Consider the following 20,181-nt stretch of genomic DNA (forward strand, 5'->3'; position numbering starts at 1 on the left):
ACCCAGTCAGTCTGGGGCTGCTGGATGAGCTGGGAGTGTGGTGGAATGGGGGACAGGCATGCTCTGCGTTCTTCTAGGGGCAGTGTCACCAGCTCTGACAGGGAAATGCCCCCCCAATGGAGGAAGAGAGACAAGATGGGCAACCCCGTCAGCCCCTCTCCAATCCCCTCACCAGGACCTCCACCCGTTTCTGATCCGCCCACTCCCCTCCGCAGCCCTATCAGCCCCGCCAGGAAAGACTTGATGGGAGATGGGGCTGAGAGGGATTTCTGGGCGCAGAGGGGCCTGAAACTCTTAGGGTGACAGCTGAGAAAATGCGTGCGAGCTGGCCCAGCACGACCCACGAGGTTCTAGATACATTATTGAGGGACGTCTTCTCTCCCATAATCTACAGCTCAGGCCCCTCACATTGGACCTGCGGTCAGGAAAAGAAGAGGTTCCCCATCCGGTCTCTGGACGAAGGAGGAGAAGCTTGAAACGGGATGCTTGAGGCGGGCGCGGGCTTGAGTGGGAGGGTCTAAACTGGGTGTGGGCCATACTAGAGGGGACTTCTACAGAAACAGCCAGAAGCGGAGAGATGGGATTGGATAAGGTTAGGAGGGGTGGAGCCTATGCCTTCTGTAGGCGGAACCTAAGCTGCAAGACTGTGCCTGTAAAAGGGTCCAGACCTGGAGACGGAGGGCTGGAGGGACGACGCCTGAGCGTGGTCAAGGAGGGGCCTGGGCGGGGCGGGGCCATCAGGGCCCAAGGGAGGGGACTAAACTAAAACAGGCGGAGCTTACAACAGGTATTGGGCAGACCCTGAAAGGGGAAGGCCTAGATCTGGAGTGGGTATGGGTGGAGGGGACAGGGCTGTAAGAAGTCCTGGTAGGATCCCGGTGGCATGGGCGGGTCTTGGAAAAGCAGGGGCCTGAACTTAGTGTAGGCGGGCAGGAAAGCAGCGGGGCCAGCGGGGTCAGGCCTGCGCAGGGCTGGAGTTGGGGCGGAGCCTGGGCCCAAGTGGGCCTGGTTGGCTGGGGTGGGACCTACTGGACACTCACCCGAGACCTGGAAAAGGCAGACCGCGGATCCCACGTCATTGGAGACGCTGCACTCGTAGCTGCCGCTGCTGTCGCGGGTGACGGCGTCGAGGCGAAGCTCGGAGTGGTCCGAGGCCTCGGCAGCGACAGGGACGGCAGGTGGCGGAGGCAGCAGCTGCCCTTTGAAGCGCCACACGGCTGAGGTGATACGCTGGGGGCTGCCTCGGAGGAGCGAGCAGCGCAGGAGCACAGGCCGGCCCAGTGCCTGGCGCACATCCTGGGAGCTGGGCTCCACCTCTGGTGGGACTGGGGGCAGAGGTGTGGGTCAGTGGGGTCGAGGAGCGGCCCCATGGGGAAAGTGATTCACTAGCCCCTACTCCCGTGCCACCCACTCTGGAACGGTGTCACGGCAGATATACACTCACAACACTCATGCAATAACCACGCTCATATCGCTCGACGTGCAGATACCTACTCCCTTTTGGCCATTCCTTCCAGGCATGCGTCCCAGACTGGGCTTCTATTCATGCCTCAAATGGCCGCCCTCAGGCCCCATATAATGAAAAGCAGCATAACGTCGGAATTTGGAGTCTAATCCCAGCCCTGTCTCTAATCAGCTGTGAGAACACTCAAGTAAGTTAACCTGTCTGTGACTTGGTTTCCCTATTTGTAAAAACGTGTCAAGGTATCAATGAAGGTTTAGGGATACCAGCAGTAGGTGGAGGGCTTTGGCTAGGCTGGGGTGGATGAAGGGATGAAGAGAAGGTAGACCTTGCAGAGGGCAGGGAGGCAGCTCAGGAAGTAATCCGGTGGGAGATGAGCACTCACACTGCACATTCAGCTGCACCTGGGCCTCGCGGGGGCGCACGTTGAAGCCATTATAGCGAGCAGTCTGGCAGCGATATGTCCCACTCATGTCGCGGCTCACTCGCTCCAGCCGCAGCTTCCCGTCCGGGGTCTCCTCCAAAGGCAGTCCAGAGGGCAGCAGAGCAGCCTCCTTGTCCACGCGAGACCAGAGCACGGGCGGCCGCGGCTTGCCCCGCACCTCGCACTGCAGCTCAGCAGGTGATCCCTCGCGCACGGTCACAACGGCCCTGCCCTTGGGCACGCTGATGGTAGGTGGCACTGTGCGGGGGTAGGAGCGGATTAGAGCGCCCCCCCCCCAGCATCCTGGCCTCCGCTATGGGACTTCTGCTTCCCCCGCCCCCGACCCCTAAGTGCAACACCCCCTTCCTCATCCCAGAGGTCCCACAGACCTCTCAGTATTTCCAAGCAGAACTCACTTTCCTAACTCCTCTCCGCCTCCTGGGTCTCTACCTCAGGCTCTCCCAACTCAGAAAAAGCTGAAGTTGTCCTGCCTGGCCTATTCCTTCTTTTCCCTTACCTCAACATTATTATGTTTTGGGGATTCCACCTTTTAAACAATTCTACTAAATATCTCCTCCCTCAATCTCCTCTATCCTGCCCATCAATCCTGCTCTAACTGGTTGAAGCCACCATCTTCTCCTTCTGTAGGTTATCACAGATCACTAGTCTGTATCCCCAACATCCTTACCCTTTTGTTCAAAGTGATAAAATATCTGGGTTTTAGCAGGGCACATGGCCAGGATAAGGACTGTCTCCCAGCCTGCCTTATGGCTACCATGTGACTGAATTCTGGCCAGTGGGATTTGACAGAAAACAAGTGTACTTAAAGGGGGGAGTCACGCTGTTCTTTTCCGCCTTCCCGCAGGTTGACACTGCAGCTGGAACTGCCGCTGCAAAGGAGGTGGCACACGCTAAGGATAATGGAACAGCACGACAAGATGGAGTTTGGGGCCCTGAGGACTTAGTGGAACAGAGCCACTATTCCAGCCTGGACTACTTACTTTTGCATGAAATAGAAATACACAGCGAGCTTATGTAAGCCACTTTTATTTAGGGTTTTTCTATTATTCACAGCCAAACCTAATCCAACCCAACACATGCCCAAAGGGAGGGTCTTTTTAAAGATTTCCATGGGTCCCATCCCACATCACATCATACTAATTAAAATGTCCTACGTTAAATATAAATTGCAAATGACTCTACAAAGCATGCTGAGGTCCAGTTATCTAGTTAGCATAATTTAACTCTTTTAAGCATTTATACATTTATTGCCTTTAATTTTGCAGTTTTCTCTTTGTATTTTGATACCAGTTAATTTCTTTTTCCAGGTCTAAACCATTTCCACAGGCCCTTGAAAAGCTCCCATGCCCTAAGAATTAGGCTTATGAGCTAAATGGAGGAAATGGCCTTGTGCCCCATTGATTTCCTGTTTCTAAGACATCCCAGCTCCCAACCCTTCTTCACCCCCACAAGCTCACTGGCTGTCTCCCCTCTCTGAGGCTGCACCACCCTCACATTAAAGCTCCAGCGCCTTGGCTCTGTAAACAAGGCCCCTGTGCTCTGGCCTCTGCCACCCCCGGCCTCATCTTCCCTCTCCCAATTGGGATCCACTTGTGAAGAACATGCTCCCTGGACAAGTCAAGTCTCATACATCTTGAGGGTTCCCCAGTCCTTCCCTCCTGGGCTTGTCCACCAACCTAGCAAATGTGCTCATGGAGTAAGGCTTGCTCCTCTGTGAAACCTTCCCTGGCATGCCCTAGCAACGTGCTAGTCCTTCTCTCATGTCCCCACAATGCTCTGCAGGCCCTGTCTTTAGCTCCTCTGTCCTTTCGAAGCTTTGCCTTTCCAATTCCTGCTTTATCCGAACAGGTGTGTCTCCCAAGCTGGGCAGTGGGCTCTGAAGATGGGGCTGTGTAGCCTCACCCAGGGCCTGGCACATAGCAACTGGCAAAACAGATTTACGGAATCTGTGGAGGCCACTGATAAAGCCCAGCTCAGGTCAGTCTCCTTCCAGAAGCCTTTCTTGACCCCTTTAGCTTCACCTGGCCTCTCCCTTGTGCAAATGTCAGGATGGAAGGGGCCACCAAGGCCATCTGGTTCAATGTCTCACAGAAGAGAAGCTAAGACCCAGAGAGTTAAAGGGGTTTAACCGAGGTCAGCCAGCCCCTCAGTGCAACGTGCCTGGGACTGGAGATGCGAATCTAGAAACCCTCTCCAAAGTCATCCCCTCCAAACTCCTGTCATTTTCAAAGTGCGAAATCTTTAGGGGTGTCTGAGATCAGGCTCTGAAGGCAGGCTGCCTGGGTTCAAATCCCAGCTTCATCACTTACTGTTGTGTTACCTAGGTAAGTTTTTTGAACTCTCTGAGCCTGTTTCTTCATCCTAAAAACTGAAGACAAACTATCTATCCCATAGGATAAGTCATGAATGCAAATGAGATACAGTAACACAGAGTAACATCAGAACATACAGTAAATATTCATTAAGTGTCAGCCCTTATTATTTCATTCTTGTTATTATTGTTGAAATAGAGACCCGAATCCCCTGAATAATCTGGCCCCTGCAGACCTCTCCACGCTCAGTCGATTCTCCCAGCCACACCCTCCTTCCTTCAGTTCTCCAAATAGCCCACACTCTTCCCTACCTCAGTGCCTTTTCACGTGCAGATTCCTTGTCCTGCCTTTCTCTTCCACCCTCCTTTACTCTCCTTTGCCTCGTAAAACTCTGCCCCTCCTCACGTCTCAGATCAAAGATTCTATCTTAGGAAACTCTCCTAATTCTCATGAATAACAGTTTATGGTAACAGATCTGTGAGACTGTCTGAAAAATGTTGCTTTCCTCCTTAGTTCCACCACTCTACCCCGGCACCTAGCGCCTCCCGTTCCCAAGCTGCTGCCCCACCCCCACTCTGTGGGCCTCGGCAGCTCCCTCTCACCTCCCCACTGTCCGTACAGCTGCCCACCTGTCTCAGAGGAGATGTTGACCTCAACGCTCAGGTCAGGTACAGGTGCTCCTGGGAAGGAAGCCACACACAGGTAGGTGCCATAGTCACTGAAGTGCAGATCAATGAGCTCTAGGCTGCTGGTGACAGCAGGCAACTCAGGGTCATTTCGGGTCACCAGCAGCCTCTTGGACATGCGTGCCGGCTTGCCATTCTTGAACCACTGATAGGTCACCTTCTCCTGGGGTACTGCGTCTACGTGGCACGACAGCTTCAGGTCCTGGCCCAGCTGTATGTTCTCACTTTCTTTGATCACGTCTGGGGTGATCTGGAATGTGGCATTCTTCATGGCTGCAGGTGGATGGGGAGGACAGGGTGGCTGGGGCTGGCCCAAAGCCAGGGTCTACATCCCACCCCTATCCAGACCCAGTTCCTCCCCTCAAAGTGGCCTTCCTGCAGGTGGGGAGCTACCACCACCCCCACCACAAAAACACACCATTTTGCTTGGAAATTGTTCTCCTTTTTCAGATGCATTTTTAAAAGTTAAGAAAAACTTGCTGTAGAAAAGTGAGTTTAGTAATCATTAAAGTCACTGTTGACCAAACACACTGTGTGAGAGGCCCTGTTCCAGGCGCTTTACACAGGTTTACTCATTTAACTCCCCACAATCTGTGAGGGAGGCACATTAGTGTCCCCATTTCACAAGGAGGGAACCAAGGCTCAGACGGTTTAATTCGGAGCCTGCACTCTTAACCACTGCACTACTTTTATCTGTATTCTTGTTTTAAACCCTGAACAAACAAAATACAAATTTGGGAAGGATGCACCAGAGTGTTACAGGGGTTTTATCTAGACAGTGGGACTGGGAGGAATTGAGGGGAAATTTTAATCTGTACATTTTACCCTTCTGTGCTATTTAACTCTTTGCAGCAAGTTTGTGTAATTTTTATAATCAAGCCCCATACAGTAATTTTACACGTAATTGCATTAAGGCACAGAGTTTAGAAAGAAAAGGGTCAGCCTCTTTTTAAAATCTGAATATTATTTAATGTAATCCAAGAGTTAGACAGAACTCTTTAATATTGGATGCTAAGTGGACAGGAAACTGGTACAATGGCCATAAACCAGGACAGGGTTGGGCCAAGCATGCGTTTGTCACCCTAAGAAGTGACCATAAGTATTTAATGTAAATTGAGATCTCATCAACCCAGGTTTTAAAGGCCATATAAAAACAGCTGGAGAAAAGTAATCTTCTGATGGGAAAAGTACTATCAAAGGAAAAAATAGTTATTATAATGAGAACCACAATCTTGATACGTTCTTTCTTTCTCTAATTAAAAAGCCATAGAGATCTAGCTTCTTCTTGTGAGGGGAAGCAGAGAGAGAGACTGGTCAGTGAAAGAACAACAGAAAGAGCTCACTTCTTCAGAAGACTTTGAGTTGAATTTGGTGGAAGCTATACTTTACTTTCAAGTGCTAAAGAGCTCCAAACAACCTGTATCTTCAAAAAACATATAACAAACAAACAACCTAAAGTTAACATAAGCAGGAGAATTTAAAGTTTTCTCCTTGAAGCAGAGTAGCAAAGCCCAGATCATACCAAGCAGCTAATACTAATTACTGAGGTTGAGGTTTAGTAAGCAAAGCGTTTGTACTTCTTTAGATTGTACTCCAAGTTTTGTATCATTTTTATATTTAATAATTATCTTCAGATGCACTAAAATGCTTTGCTAATAAAGATTTACACGTGACATATGTGGAAACATTTTATTTTCACTTTAATTCAGTGACTCATGTGGAAACCAGTGTACAAAAAGAAAACCAGGAAATTTCTCTCGAAGATTGGAGGTCCATATTTAGCTTTTTGCAACCTCAGTTTCCAAAACTAAAAAATTAATGTAGGTACTCTATACCAGTCCTTCCTACCTTTTACATTGCTGAGGTTATATTTGGAAATGTAGATTGTAAATTGTAAATAAAACTTTACACAAATTTGAATCCTGCTCTCTGCTGGCAGACATCTTAATTGCAGGGAAATAAAAGTGCCTGGAACATGCCTCCTCAGCGTATATCACCTGCCAAGAAGACAGGTCCCTGTCTCATATCACTGGTAGCTCCTACAAGACAGGGACCCTGTCTGCCTCCAAGTTCCTTCCCACCCCTCCGAGCCACGTACATCGCACCAGCAGGTTGACGGTCTTCTTGGCAGGGTTGCCCACATTGTTGGTGGCTGTGCAGTTGTAGTAGCCAGAGTCCAGGGCCTGCACTGAAGGGATACTGAGGGTGCCACCCTGGGCCAGAGCCCCCAGGGGCAGCGGGCCTGGCCCATGGGACCACTGCAGCTGGGGTTGGGGATCACCGCCTGTCAGCAGACACTGCACAGTCACATTCTCCCCAGGATTCACCACCAGAGTTTCGTTCACAGACAGCTTCAGAGCTGGTGGTGCTAAGAGGACAAGGAGGTGAAGTCTTAGGGGATCATAAGGCACGGCTGAATGTCAGGATACAGGGAGCTAGGGAAACCGTGGGGTTGGGGAAGGATGGGGGATAAGAAAGAGGAGAAGGCAGGGAGCAGGCAGAGGCAAGGCGGGGATGCACTCGTGGTGATGTGCCGAGTCCTCTGTGAGGTGAGGCACCGCCTCCTGATTGGGTTGTCAGCTCAGGTGGGCAAAGGTAAGGGCAGGAAAGTGCCTGTACCCGTGGTGTTGGTGAGCCGGAAGGTGATGGCCTTGTCCGGGATGCCGCACACATTGCGTACAGACACCTGGCAGGTGTAGCTGGCGTAGTCTTGGGGCCGAAGGTTCTTCAGCTTCAGGACCTTGGTCTCCCCCTGGGCAGCAGTGGACCACTGGTATGAGGGGTCTGCTCGGGGCTTCAGGGATCCCCCACATATCCACCCAGCACCAGAGGCTAAAGCAAATTCCTGTTCTAATTCCTATCTTTCCCAACCTCCACACCATTTATCCCCAGGGAGCCTGAGAGTGGGGCAGATGCTGCACTCTTCAAACCCTGGGCTTCTTTGGGTCTGAGGCCGCTCTGGTGCATACTGGCCAGGACCAGGCCTCAGTTTCTCCACTTTGAGAAATGGAAGCGTAAGCGGGGAGCCCTGCCACCAGGGCAAACCAAACATGGCGCTGGCTCCACAGGCCATGGTCATATGTGACGCTCTGACAGCCACCTAGGAAAGCCACCTTTGAAAGCCCTCCCTGGCAGGATGGCTTCATCAAGATTTTCTGGCACAGTATGAGGCCTATAGGGAGTGAAGTCATCACTCTTCCCCCAACTCCTGCTGTGTATGCCCAGGGATCCTGATACTCTGACAGCCAACAGTGGCCAGGGACAACCTGTCTGCCTCTAGAGGGTGCCTTCCCTAACTGGCAGTGTTCCAGAAGGACATGTTGCCTTGGGAACTCTCCTGTCCCCATCACTGTCCCAATTTCACTCGGCCCAGGGTGTCCAAAGCCCAATCAGAATGTATGCTTCTGACATCAGAACAGAACTGTTTTAGTCAGGGCAGTCCCAAGAACTGCAGATGGTGGGGCCTCAGTCCCCGCGCCCCTCTCCCTTCTTGGGTGCAGGAGGAAGAGTGAAAGCTGAGCCCCCCTGACCATCCTGACCTGGGTATAGAGGGGCTCATAGATGTCGACTCCATTGTCTTGACTGTGGGACAGGGTGTCGGAGCCCCGTTTCCAGATGAAGCGTGCTGGTGGGTTGGAGTTGACCGTACAGCGCAGGAACACCGTCTTCTCCTGGTAGAAGTTGCCTCGAACATCACTGACCGTCTGGTGCACTGTCAGCACCGGCTCGTCCAGGTCTGCAAGGGCACAGCCCCAGTGGAGTCAGGACTGGGTGACCCCAAGGTGGGAGGATTTGGGCTCCCGGCAGCCCTCAGAGAAAGCTGAGCCACCCTAAAAGATGTTTCCAAAGAGCCAGTTGCTCTCCCAACCCTGCAAGCTTGACCAACGGTTAGAATTAGGGGACTGGACTTAAAGACTTCCCAGTTGTCCCTTCCCAGAGACCTGCATGGGGGTTGTCTAAATTCACTCTCCCATCATGGGATGGAGGAAGCAGCTGCAGACTGAAAATTGGGAAACCCTGGTTCAAATCCCAGGCCAGTTATTAATTTGTACTGTGACCTAAGTCTCTTCTCTGCCTGTTTCCTTGCTGGTAAATTGGACGAGATTGGTAGTTCTTGCCCATTTGCACAATAAAATCACATAGAGTTTTCTTTTTAATATTGATACCCGGAAGAGCTCATCAATGGTGTCAGAAATCAGAGGAAGAGTGATTGTCTCTAAGAAGATTACTGACTGGGGCCGGGGGGTGGCGTGAGGAAACTTTTTAGGGTCCTGAGAATTCTCTAGAACTGGATGGTGTTTACACACACGCACGCGCGCACACACACACACACACATAAGAATTCATTAAACTGTACATTTCAGATTAGTGTTCTCTGCTGTATGTGGGGTAGTCCTCAATTTTTAAAAAAATCCCAGTGTTGGGCCCCATCCCCAATCAATTACATCAGAGTCTCTGAAGTAGGACCCAGACATCAGTATTCTTCAAAAGGATCCCCTAGAGATTTTAATGTACAACCAGGATTGTGAACCAAAAGCACCAACAATTCCACAGTCAAACATCCTACAATGAATGTTCCAACATCCCAACATTCTGTCCTCCTTCCACAGCCCACTCAGATAGAGGTCATTATCAAGGCTGTGGGCAGAGGTGGGGCACTGGTAAGTCCAGGCCATGGCTACCAGCCCCTTTCAGCACCAGTAACTAGAGAAATGACCCTCAACCCCAGGGTTTGGCAGGCGCCTGAGTGGCTGATGCAGGACAGGAGAGGGTCTGGGGTTCCATTGCTCACCACTCTATCGGGCCCCACTGCTGGCGTGTGAGGCCTGTTTAATGGGTAGGTAGGTTCATGGTAGACATTAAGATGGTATGAAACAGGCCCCTAGGCCTGGCCCCGCAGGCTCTGGGTACCGGGGTCAGCCTGGATAGGCACAGAGGGGGTGGCAAGCAGGGAGGCAGCCTCTTGGGGCTAAGGGAATACCCGTAGAGGGCGGGTAGGGTCTGAAGGCTTCTCATTCAAGCAGCAGCAAGGACTGAGAGGTACATGCTCCTGCATATGGTGGGGTAAGAAATTTCAGAGCTGTCCCGGGGCAAAAGCAGAAGCATGAGGTACTGTGGGAAGGGCACTAGACCAAAATGAAGAGATCTATGCCTGTGAGCAAGACAAGAGTCCTTGTCCTCAGTTTCTTCATCTGTGGAATGGGTATAATCCAACCTGCCCTGCCCTCCCTGACCACTTTACGGGGATGTTAGGGGTTCATATGGGACTACAGAGGGGAATGTGTGAGTGGCACAGGGTAGCACACATCACAGGAACAGCAGAGATGCCGCTCTCTAGCATGGAAGAGAGGACATCTGTACCGTCCTCCTCCACGGAGGGGTCGATTCTCCACTGGCACCCCACCCCTACTCCTCCTTCCTAGTCTAAGCCTGAGTCTCTTCCTCCTCAGGGCGGCCCCCCACCAGGGTGGGCAGGGAGGGGCCAGAATGGACAGGGACAGCTCCGACTTACACTGCACGTCCACGCGGATGGACTTGATGGCGGGCACGCCCACGCCGTTCTCTGCCTTGCAGTAGTAGCGGCCCCCCTGTGTGCGTGCGATGCGTTCAATGCGCAGCGTCTCATTGAACACCGACGTCTCCTGGAACTTGTCTGAGGCACTGCCAGCTGTCTTGGTCCACCGCACCTGGGCAGGCAGGGCAGGGCAGAGTAAGACGCCGCAGTGAGGGCGGGGAACCCTGCACTGTCTCCCCTCTCGCCCCCATGGTTTTTCACAAGGGCGTGTGGGGCATACACAGGCTTAGCAAGCTAACCCGGACAGACTTGTGGAAATGCAGAGATGGGGTAGGACGCCTCAGCTAAGAGCCTGGGGAATCGGGGGTCAGGTGGCTGAGGCTTTCAAGAAGGCAGTATGGGTATGGATTTGTGAGCAAATTACCCAACCTCTCCTGCCTTCCTCTTCTCATTTTTAAAACGGATATTACCCCCTCTTACAGTTCCTGGAAGGATTTAATTAATGTACAAGATCAGCCCAGAAAAAGTCCAACCATTGTTAATGAAAATGGTTTGAACAGTTTGCATGACATCAATCTAACCTGGCAGCCAAGGAGGGTGGACTGGAATGCCCATGTGTGAACACTGACAACTTTACTGTACTAGGCTGTGGGCAGAGGTGGGGCATTAGTGAAGTCCAGGCCATGCCTCCCTGCCCCTTTCAGTACCAATAACTAGGGAAATGACCTCCAGCCCCAGGGTTTGGCAGGCACCTCGGGGCAGTAGGCACCATTGAGTGAGCATGTGTACTGTGTGGCTGTCACATTCAAAATGACTGAGCAAGTAGGGCAATTAATCCGCCTGAAATATTGCATTAAGCTTGAACATTCCTACACAGAAACTATTCGGATGATTCAGAAGGCCGTGGCTTTGGGCAACTGGTGATTGGCAGCTTCATCAAATGCACCTGCTCGTGCATGATGTCTTGTGCAGTTTTTTGGCAAAACATCAAATCACCCAGGTGACTCAGCCCCCCTACAACCCTAGATTTGGCACCCTGCAACTTCTGGCTTTTCCCAAAACTGAAATCACCTTTGAAAGGGGAGGGGAGATTTCAGACCGTCAATGAGATTCAGGAAAATATGACAGGGCAGCTGATGGCGGTTGGTAGAACCGTGTGAGGCCCCAAGGTGTCTGCCTTGAAGAGGACTGAGGCATCATTGTCCTATATACAAGGTTTCTTCTATCTTGTATCTTCTTAAATACATGTCTTTATTTTTCATATTACACGGATGGATGCATTCTGGACAGACCTTGTATCCTTAGTGCCTGGAAGACTAAGGTTACTCATCTCTCAGCTTCAGATTTCTGTTCTGTGCAAGAGTTCTATGTGACAGCCAGCCTCCAAGATGGCCCCAGATGATCTCTGCCTGCTGGTTGTCACACCTTTCTGTAGTTCCCTTCCACTTTGCAGCAGAGATGGTCTGTGTGACCAATAGAATACAGGAGGAGTAATGGCATGTCACTTCTAAGATCAGGTTATAAAAGACTGTCACGCCCATCTTGATTGCTTTCTCGGGTAACTGGCTCTGGGGAAAGCCAACTGTCCTGTCATGAGCAACCCTATGGAGAGGACCTCAGGGGACCCTGCAGCCCTAGTCAGTCTTCAAATGACTACAGCCTGGTAAGTGATCCCAAGCCAGAACCAACCACCCCTGGATTCCTATCCCACGGAAACTACGAGACATTATGTGTTTGTTGTTTTAAGCTCCTAAATTTTGGAGCATTTGCTATGCAGCAATAGATAACCATAATTATTATGCAGCATGATTTCCACTTTGCAGGGTCATTGTGAGGTTTAGAAACAAAGTATGTAAAGCACTTAAGTAGGGGGCCTGATATATATTAGTCACTCAACAAATGTCTATTATTAACCTTGCCTTAGATTATGGGACACTAACAAAGATCACGCAAGAAACTGGAGCTACTGAATACTATTCAAATAACCAGAAATTTAAGAAAAACTGATCAGGTCCAGATTACTAAATTCTAAGGGATGGAGGATGATGAAAGGAAGCTTCCATCTTACAGTTGAGGAGAATGGCTTGTTACTGAGATACGGCAAGGGCCCTGATCCTGGTGAGCAGTTCAGGCCAGAGGTCATAAAACCAAGAAAGCTGGGAAAAACAGGTGAAAGGGCAACCTTCTCATGCCGGGAGGGGTCACTACAGGCAAAAATGGTGCTCCTCTCATTCCCTCACCACCCTCACCTATGCCCTCGTGGACTCAGAGCTTACAAACCTTGGGGACGGCTACAGGCGGCGGCTTCAGGTAATCCATACTTAGACCAGAGGGCGCTTCGGAGAGAAAAATGGCCATGAAGCCTTTTTTTCTTTTGGTACTTTTGTGGTTTTAATATGATTTGTCTAGATGGGGTTTGTTTACATACTGCCTAGGACATGGCCTGCTTTATCCATGTGTGGGTTCATAACTTTCTTCAAGTCTACAAAATCCTCAGTTTTAATCTTTGAATGTTGCTTCCTCTTGGTTATCTCTGGCCTCACCTAGAATACTTAAGTTTACATTGTAGCTTCTCATTCTATCCTCCTGTCTCTCAGCTTCTTTTTCACATCTCCATCTCTTTGTCTTCTCCTCAGGTCTAGTGTCTAATTCATTAATTTTCTCTTTAGTTATCTCTATGGTATTAAGGCTAAATTTTTCAAAAAAAATTATTTCAGCCCTGGCTGGTGTGGCTCAGTGAATTGCAAACCAAAGGGTCGCTGGTTCCATTTGGAGCACGTGCCTGGGTTGCAGGCCAGGTCCCCAGTAGGGGGCGCATGAGAGGCAACCACACACTGATGTTTCTCTCCCTGTCTTTCTCCGTTCTCCTCTCCAAAAACAAATAAATAAAATCTTTAAAAATAAATACAGTACAAAACTTATTTCATTTTCTAGAATTCCTATTTGCTTTGTTTCCATATCTGACTGATCAGGTTTGACAGTCTCTGTCTTGTAGATTCTACTCCTATTACTTCTTCGAACATTTTAAACATTTATTTTAAAGATCCTTTCAAATTGCTCTATTATCTGTTTCCTCAGATATGAATTGTTCAATTATTTGAGTATATGGACTCCTGGTGCTGTATTTTTAAATGAATTTTAAAATTTTAATCCACAAGCTTATAATCAGTGGGAATTATCTTCCGAAGAAGTCCCACGTAGGCCCTGACCGGCCTGTCTGTGGTGTAGCTTTATGGTTGCCTATGGCCAAGATACATGGGTTCACAGGTTCCTGCCAGTTTTTTCGTTAGTTTCTTAGCTTAGGGTTTCCTCACCACTTGGGTAATGCAAGAGGCAGACAGGCTTAGGGTCGTGCTCTCTCACAGGTGACTGTTTTCACACACATCCTGAAGGAGAGAGTATGCTCCCTGCTATGACTCTGGGCTGTGGGAGAAAGGTCTTCTGGCCCCCATTTATAGGTGGTACCACTCTTGTTGGGCTTCCAGCTTTAGAGAGAGTCCAGTTCCAGCTTCTAGCCATAGATTGCCCATGGCCTCAACTCAGTCCCTATACTTCATCCCCTGAGGCCCAAGTAATCCAAGTCCTTCCAAGGACCAGGATCTTCAACTCCTGCTCACTACCATCACTATAGATTCCTTCTTCATTTTGGTCCCAAGGATTCCCTCCCTCTTGACATTCAGAGTGAAGAATTCCATGCCCACTCAATCCCCTATTCTGACACAAAGTGGGCCATGAGATGATGCTGCTCCCCTGCGAGATGCTCCATGAAACAGGAACTGCAGCTGTATCCTTGGGCCCCATAAACAAGTGCGTGGCACATTGCAAGTATTCAGTGCATATTTTTTGTAATGAAATGAGTGAAAAGGGAAATAGAAGGCATCTCAGGAGAGGCAAGCAGCAGCGGTTAAAGCAGGAGTGCACAGGGTGTACTTGGGCAAGTTTGCTTGGAGCACAGGGTATAAGGAGGATGGCGGTGGGAGATGAGACAGGAAAGGCAGGTGGAGGCTGACTGTGGGGGGTCTTCAATTCTACCTCTAGGAGCCTGAACTGCGCCTGGCCGGTAACGGGAAGCCATCAAAAGTTTCTGAGAGGGAAGTGATATGATGTAGCAGGCTGGAGGATGAGAATTCTGGGATCAGGATCAGGGTGCAGGAATGGATTGGAAGGGGAGATTTGGGAGAATGCGAGGCCAACTGGAGTCTACTGCAGTGGACCAAGGAATAGGACCGAAGGTCTGACCTAGAGGACTAATGAGGAATAGAGAAGAGAGACCCATGCAAGGACATTAAAAAAAAAGTGTCAGAGGCTGGCTGTATGTGGGAAATGAGGTGGGACAGAGTCAAATATGAGCCCAGGGGTTTGAGCCTGGGTAACAGGAAAAACAATGAAACCATGGATACAAATAGAAAAACAAACACGTGTACATACAGCCACAGATGATTCACGCACGTGATGCACAAGGGGACACACACAGATGGCCAGCGTGGCCTTAGGGCGAGATGGCCCAGCTGCATCCCTGGCATCAGGATGAACCATCCCTAATGGTTTACACCTGATGCCAACCTGAAGCCCGGCAGCATTGTTTTCACTCCCAAACAAACCTTCAAGAAGGAGCAAGCAGTGGTCATAGTTTCAGGTGAAAAGAGTCTTACAGGGATGTCCAAACTTTTGGCATCTATGCACCACACTGAAAGGAGAAGAGCTGTCCTTGGCCACACATTAAACACGTTGTGACACATAATCACAAAAAAATCTCATGTATTAAGTAAATTAACAGTTTTGTGTTGGGCCACATTCACAACCTTCCTAGGCTTCATGCAGCCTGTGGGCCGCAGGTCGGATACCTCCGCAGGGGTTTCCTTGGCCATCTGCTTATCTCAGGGCCAAACCTACTAAAGCCACCCCTGTTCCCAAAATTATCCCAATAAAAGAATTTCACATTTCATTCTCCTTCTAGGATCCAATCTAAACCTTTTCTGCTGCTCTTCAAGGTCACAGCAGCTCACCAGCAAATTCCACCCTTCCCTCCAGCCCATCGCCTCCCGCCTCCTCCCAACAGCTCTCAGTGATAACCGGCCTACACTTCCTGTCTGAACCATTCAGTTGTCTGCGACAAAATTCACCTGGCATTTTCAGACACTCAGCATCTGTTGCTTTCTAATTGCTTTGGGCCTTTTAACCTCAAGAGTGTAGGCCTTGCCCACCAGAGCCTCCTGAAGTAGAGATTGTATTATATGTTGTTGGTAATTCCTGGAGCCCCCAATCCAAAGATGAATACACTGGGAAGAAGTGGGCCAGGCTACAGAGAACACTGGTTCTGGATACAAATTCTGCTCCCACCTTCACAAGAGCTGTGTGACCTTGGGGAGTTTACCCAGCCTCCCTGAACCTCTGTTTCCTCAGCTGTAAAATAGGGGCACAAATGCCTTCATCATGGCACAGTTGTGAGGAACCAAAGAGAAAACACTGGAGAAAGCACCTAGCATCGTGCTTGGCACACTGTCCGCTCTCAAACAGTGCTGAGGTGCATCTGAGAATATGTCTGCTCACCTATATGAGAGATGGAGTGGAACTGAATAACTGACATTCAGTTTTTCCCCTTGGCCGTCAATGTTTTCAGGTGAATAAGCCCAGAGCCTCCAGCCCTTCCCCAGAGTTCATTTTTCAGCTCTTCCAGCCTCCGGCTCCTGTCTTCTGCATATCCGCCACTGCCACCTCTAGCCCCTACACCTGCTGCAGCTTCTCAAACTCTGATCCCAGAGTGGGGGTGGAGAGTGAGGAGTTGAGGACAGGAGAGGCCACACAGGCTGGATGGGTGCTTACCTGGGGCCGAGGGTGCCCGGTGACAAGGCACTGCAGCACAAGGGTGTCGCCCTCCCGGATGGTGTAGACGCGCTCACTGATGTTGTCCTCTTTCACCACGCACGCCTGGCCGGCGTGCACGATCTGAGCCTGGGCTGGAGCTGGCAAAGAGCGGGGAGGTTTAGACAAGGAGCACCAGGGCCGCAGGCGGCCTGTGGCTCCCTCCTGAGTATGTCGGGGGAGAGGTCAGCCCAGGCCTGCCCAGGCCGCCCCAGGCCATTCTTCAGAGGCCTGACCCCATTGAGCTCAGGAAAGAACCCTCCCAGACACCCTGGGCCAGAACCAGAAGGGCCAAGAACTCAGAAAAAGGGCAATTCTTTCTCATCCCCTCCGCCCCCCGCAAGAGATCTGTGCTCATCAATCAGCCAACGAGGGTGAGGAGCTGTGTAATCCAGAGAGAGTGTTAGCAGCCCCTTGTAGTGGAGGTTGCTGGTGCTCCACCCAGCTCCCTGCATCTGGCTGGTGCATCCCTCCCAGCTGCTCAGAGTGATAGCTACTGGGTGCACAGAGCTCACCTTCCCCAGGGAATTGCCCTTAGCCAGTGGGAGCTCCCTGGCCCAGAAATGCCTAGGAGTTTCACTCTCTTCCCCAATATACACACACCCTCCCAATGACTGGCAAATGCCCAGCCCTCTTGCCTCAAGATGGGATGATTATGGCGCTGTTTATACTCCAGAGCCCCCACCCCTGAACCCTGGACCCCATGACCCTGCGAACAGGGTGAGGCTGTCAGCTGAATCACATTTTTGCCCAGCTGCTTCCCTTCTCCCCTTAATTTCTCCCGGGAATATTTTCTCAGCAAATCACCTGCCTGAACTGTACCTACCCTCAACCATCCCATGCTCTGCTTCTAGAGAGCCTAACCTGAGATTCCCCCAACCCTGCAGACTACACATTCCCCTTACCCAAAGCCCTATTAATTTTCCCTCATTGCTCCTTGACCCTGTGCCTCTTGTCCAAGGGACAGAAGTTCTCCCAGGGGGCCCAGAAGTTCTTAAAAATACTGGATCTTCCCTGACCTCTCTCACAATGCCCAGGGCTGGGGAGGGGGAAATAACTGAACTGGAGAAGTTTACAGCCCCTCCTTCAGTGTCAAACCCCACTGCCCTAAAGGTAAACCAGCCCCACCCCACAAATGCTTGGGTTCTGGGAAGGAGAGTAAGGCCACTAAGTTCACACCTGTCTGCTCACAGTTGACAAAAGAGAGAATGGAGGTGGGAGAGTTGATGAGAATACAAGGGACACAGGGCGTGATCACAGTCCTTGCTCTAAGAGGTGAACAGAGGTGAGATAAAACCTGTACATAAAATGTGTAACTTCACCCTGGCCAGGTGGCTCAGTTTGTTGGAGTATCATCCAGTACACCAAAAGGTTACGGGTTCGATCACAAGTTGGGGCACATAGGGGAGGTAACTGATCAATCTCTCTCTCTCTCTCTCTCTCTCTCTCTCCCCTCCTTCCCCCTTCCTCTCTCTCTCTCAAATCAATAAACATACCCTCAGATGAGTATTTTTTTTAAAAAGTGTAACTTCTCTAGGAAGCGCCTCCATAATTGACCTGCACCATCCATCCTTTTGTATGGGTCACTCTCCAGTCACAACAACAAAGCACCAATCTATGTGTCTATCAAGTTCAGGGGTCTTGTCTTTCTGCTGACCAGGCTATGAATTCCATCTTGGTATCCCTAGCAGGTACTCAGTAGATGCTGAATTAATGAATTTACAAGAATATCCCATGGTGAAGTTGCTAAGTATTTTAAGAGAGGTCACAGAGGAGAGCTATCACCGAACACTGAAGGAAGAATAACAGAAGGAGGAAGAAGAACCACAGAAGGCTCTATGGAAGAGGCTGCTCTTGAATGAGACCTCAAAGAACAGGGGGCCTACATGCCAGTCGATAGGGCCAGGTATTATGATTCACCAGCAGTGAGCCAGTAGTGATCTTTGGACCTTTGTTTTGTCATCTCTAAAATGGAGAGAATGCTGCAAACCCTGAGGATTCATAAGGGTGGATGTAACAGTAACACAGCATAAATGAGGAGTGTTTAGTAGACCTTTAATGCTCTGCAGATGACAGAGTAGTGTCTTCACAGCATCTCTCCAAGCAACCTGATGGGACAGCCATGAACCAGTCACAGAGGGGTCCACAGAGGCAGCCTGGCTGCAGGTTGAGAAACTAGTAAGGCAGCAGCTAGGAGTGACACAGGCCACATTTAAATATGAGAGTCTCTCTAAACAGCACCAGGTTCTGCAAACAGTGGCAACTGCCACCGACCCAGAATCTGAGTGTCCCAGTGGCCATCCTGCCAGCCTGGTGCCCCAGAGGAATGAACCTAGACTAGTTGTCAGGAGATAAGCTGTGTGACCTTGGGCAAGTCAGACCACCCTGCGCCTGAGCTTCCCCAGCTGTAGGACGGGGGTGGATTTGATGACCTCTGTGGTCTTTTACAACTCATACTTTCTATGAGTTTTTATAATCAGCACACAGTCTCTCTATAAGATGCACCCTAGAATCTGAGGAATGGGTCTGACACTGCCGCCCCCCTGCAATGAAAATGCACGACCCCTACCACAACAAGGAAGAGAGAGCCATTTGTGACCAGGGCCTCCAGGAAATCTTATCAGGAAACAGGCCCCCAATGCATGATGTGCATTGCTGATAAGACCAGGAGGCCACATGGATGTCTACAAGAGGCCTGGCATGTCTCTCAACACGGAAGACATTGATTTAACAGGCTCCCATGGAAGGTAAGCTATAAGCTTGGACACTGTGGCTTGCACACAGCCAGGCACTGTTGTAATGACAGAAGTTTTGGTGATTAATAAGGAATATTACAAAAGGGCTAGGAATTTAAACTTTCTCAGGGCTCAGCCAGCACAGGCCAGAAAAGATGGGGCTTGGCCAGCAGGCAGAAGGCCTCTTGTCACCTAACAGGTATGCTTCCTCAGTAGAGATGGGGCTATAAGTAGGTATCACGGATGATGACATCATTAAGATTATCCAACCCCCTTTGATGACATTATTAAGACTATTCAAATCTAAAATGGCAGAACCACTTTTGAAGAGATTTTGGCTAAACAAGTGTGTACCCATGACATAGAAGTTCCACTGCTGGGTATATACTCAGTAGAAGTGAGTACTTATGACAACCAAACAATAGACTATTCATAGCAGCTTTATTCATTATAGCTCACAACAAGAAACAACCCATATGTCCACCAAGGGTAGCACAGGCAAATAAATTCTGGTATATTCATGCAATGGAATGTTACACAGAAGTGAAAAATTAACTACTGGTAGACACAACACTAGTGAATCCCACAGGCACAATATAAGTGAAAGAACTTGGATACAAAAAAGTAAATAGTATATAGTATTATTTATTTGAAATTTAAAGCTGGAAAAACCAACCTTACAGTAACAGAGTCTAAACAGTGGTTGTACTTGGGGGTTAGGGGGTTATTTACTGGGAAGTGCACAAGAGAACTTCCTGAGGAAAACTGTGTCCCCTAAAGAGAACTTCCTGGGCTCCCATCTGGTGGGAAGAAAATATTCTACATCTTAATCTGAGGGGTGGTTACACAGGTAGGTACACATGTAAAAATGTATCATTATTTACTTAAGATTTTACAGTATCTGAGTTACATTTCAATTTTTAAAAAAGCATCCCTCCCCCTTTGATGACCCTGCACGTCGAGGTTCCCCATTTCCTTTCTGTCTCTAACCAGTACAACCCCTCACGCCCTTTACTCTGCCTCCTACTCAAGGAGCCACTTCGCATGTCTGACTTTTCCCAGGCATAGATATTCCTTCTGGAGGAGCACTGGCTAAACAGCAAAGTACCCAGACCTGCTTGACCTTGGCTGGCATTTCAGGGTGTCCGTCATCCCACCGCCCCC

The 20,181-nt window shown here is 49.8% G+C and overlaps 1 protein-coding gene across 1 annotated transcript in view; it reads right to left on the reverse strand.

Annotated features, from left to right (window-relative positions):
- MDGA1 (MAM domain containing glycosylphosphatidylinositol anchor 1) overlaps window positions 1–20,181 on the reverse strand; it is a 54,864-nt gene that overhangs the window by 9,855 nt on the left and 24,828 nt on the right. The window contains exons 2-9 of the mRNA XM_054569312.1: window positions 16,244–16,383; window positions 10,418–10,592; window positions 8,445–8,641; window positions 7,525–7,657; window positions 7,004–7,273; window positions 4,849–5,178; window positions 1,848–2,144; window positions 1,041–1,325 (exon numbers count right to left, since the gene is read on the reverse strand). Of these exons, the coding sequence (XP_054425287.1) occupies window positions 1,041–1,325; window positions 1,848–2,144; window positions 4,849–5,178; window positions 7,004–7,273; window positions 7,525–7,657; window positions 8,445–8,641; window positions 10,418–10,592; window positions 16,244–16,383 (1,827 nt within the window). The remainder of the gene's footprint in view (window positions 1–1,040; window positions 1,326–1,847; window positions 2,145–4,848; window positions 5,179–7,003; window positions 7,274–7,524; window positions 7,658–8,444; window positions 8,642–10,417; window positions 10,593–16,243; window positions 16,384–20,181) is intronic.

This window comes from Pteronotus mesoamericanus, unplaced genomic scaffold (genome assembly GCF_021234165.1).
Source record: "Pteronotus mesoamericanus isolate MK-2021 breed Mesoamerican mustached bat unplaced genomic scaffold, CSHL_Meso_final contig_20, whole genome shotgun sequence".
Taxonomy (NCBI): Eukaryota; Metazoa; Chordata; class Mammalia; order Chiroptera; family Mormoopidae; genus Pteronotus; species Pteronotus mesoamericanus.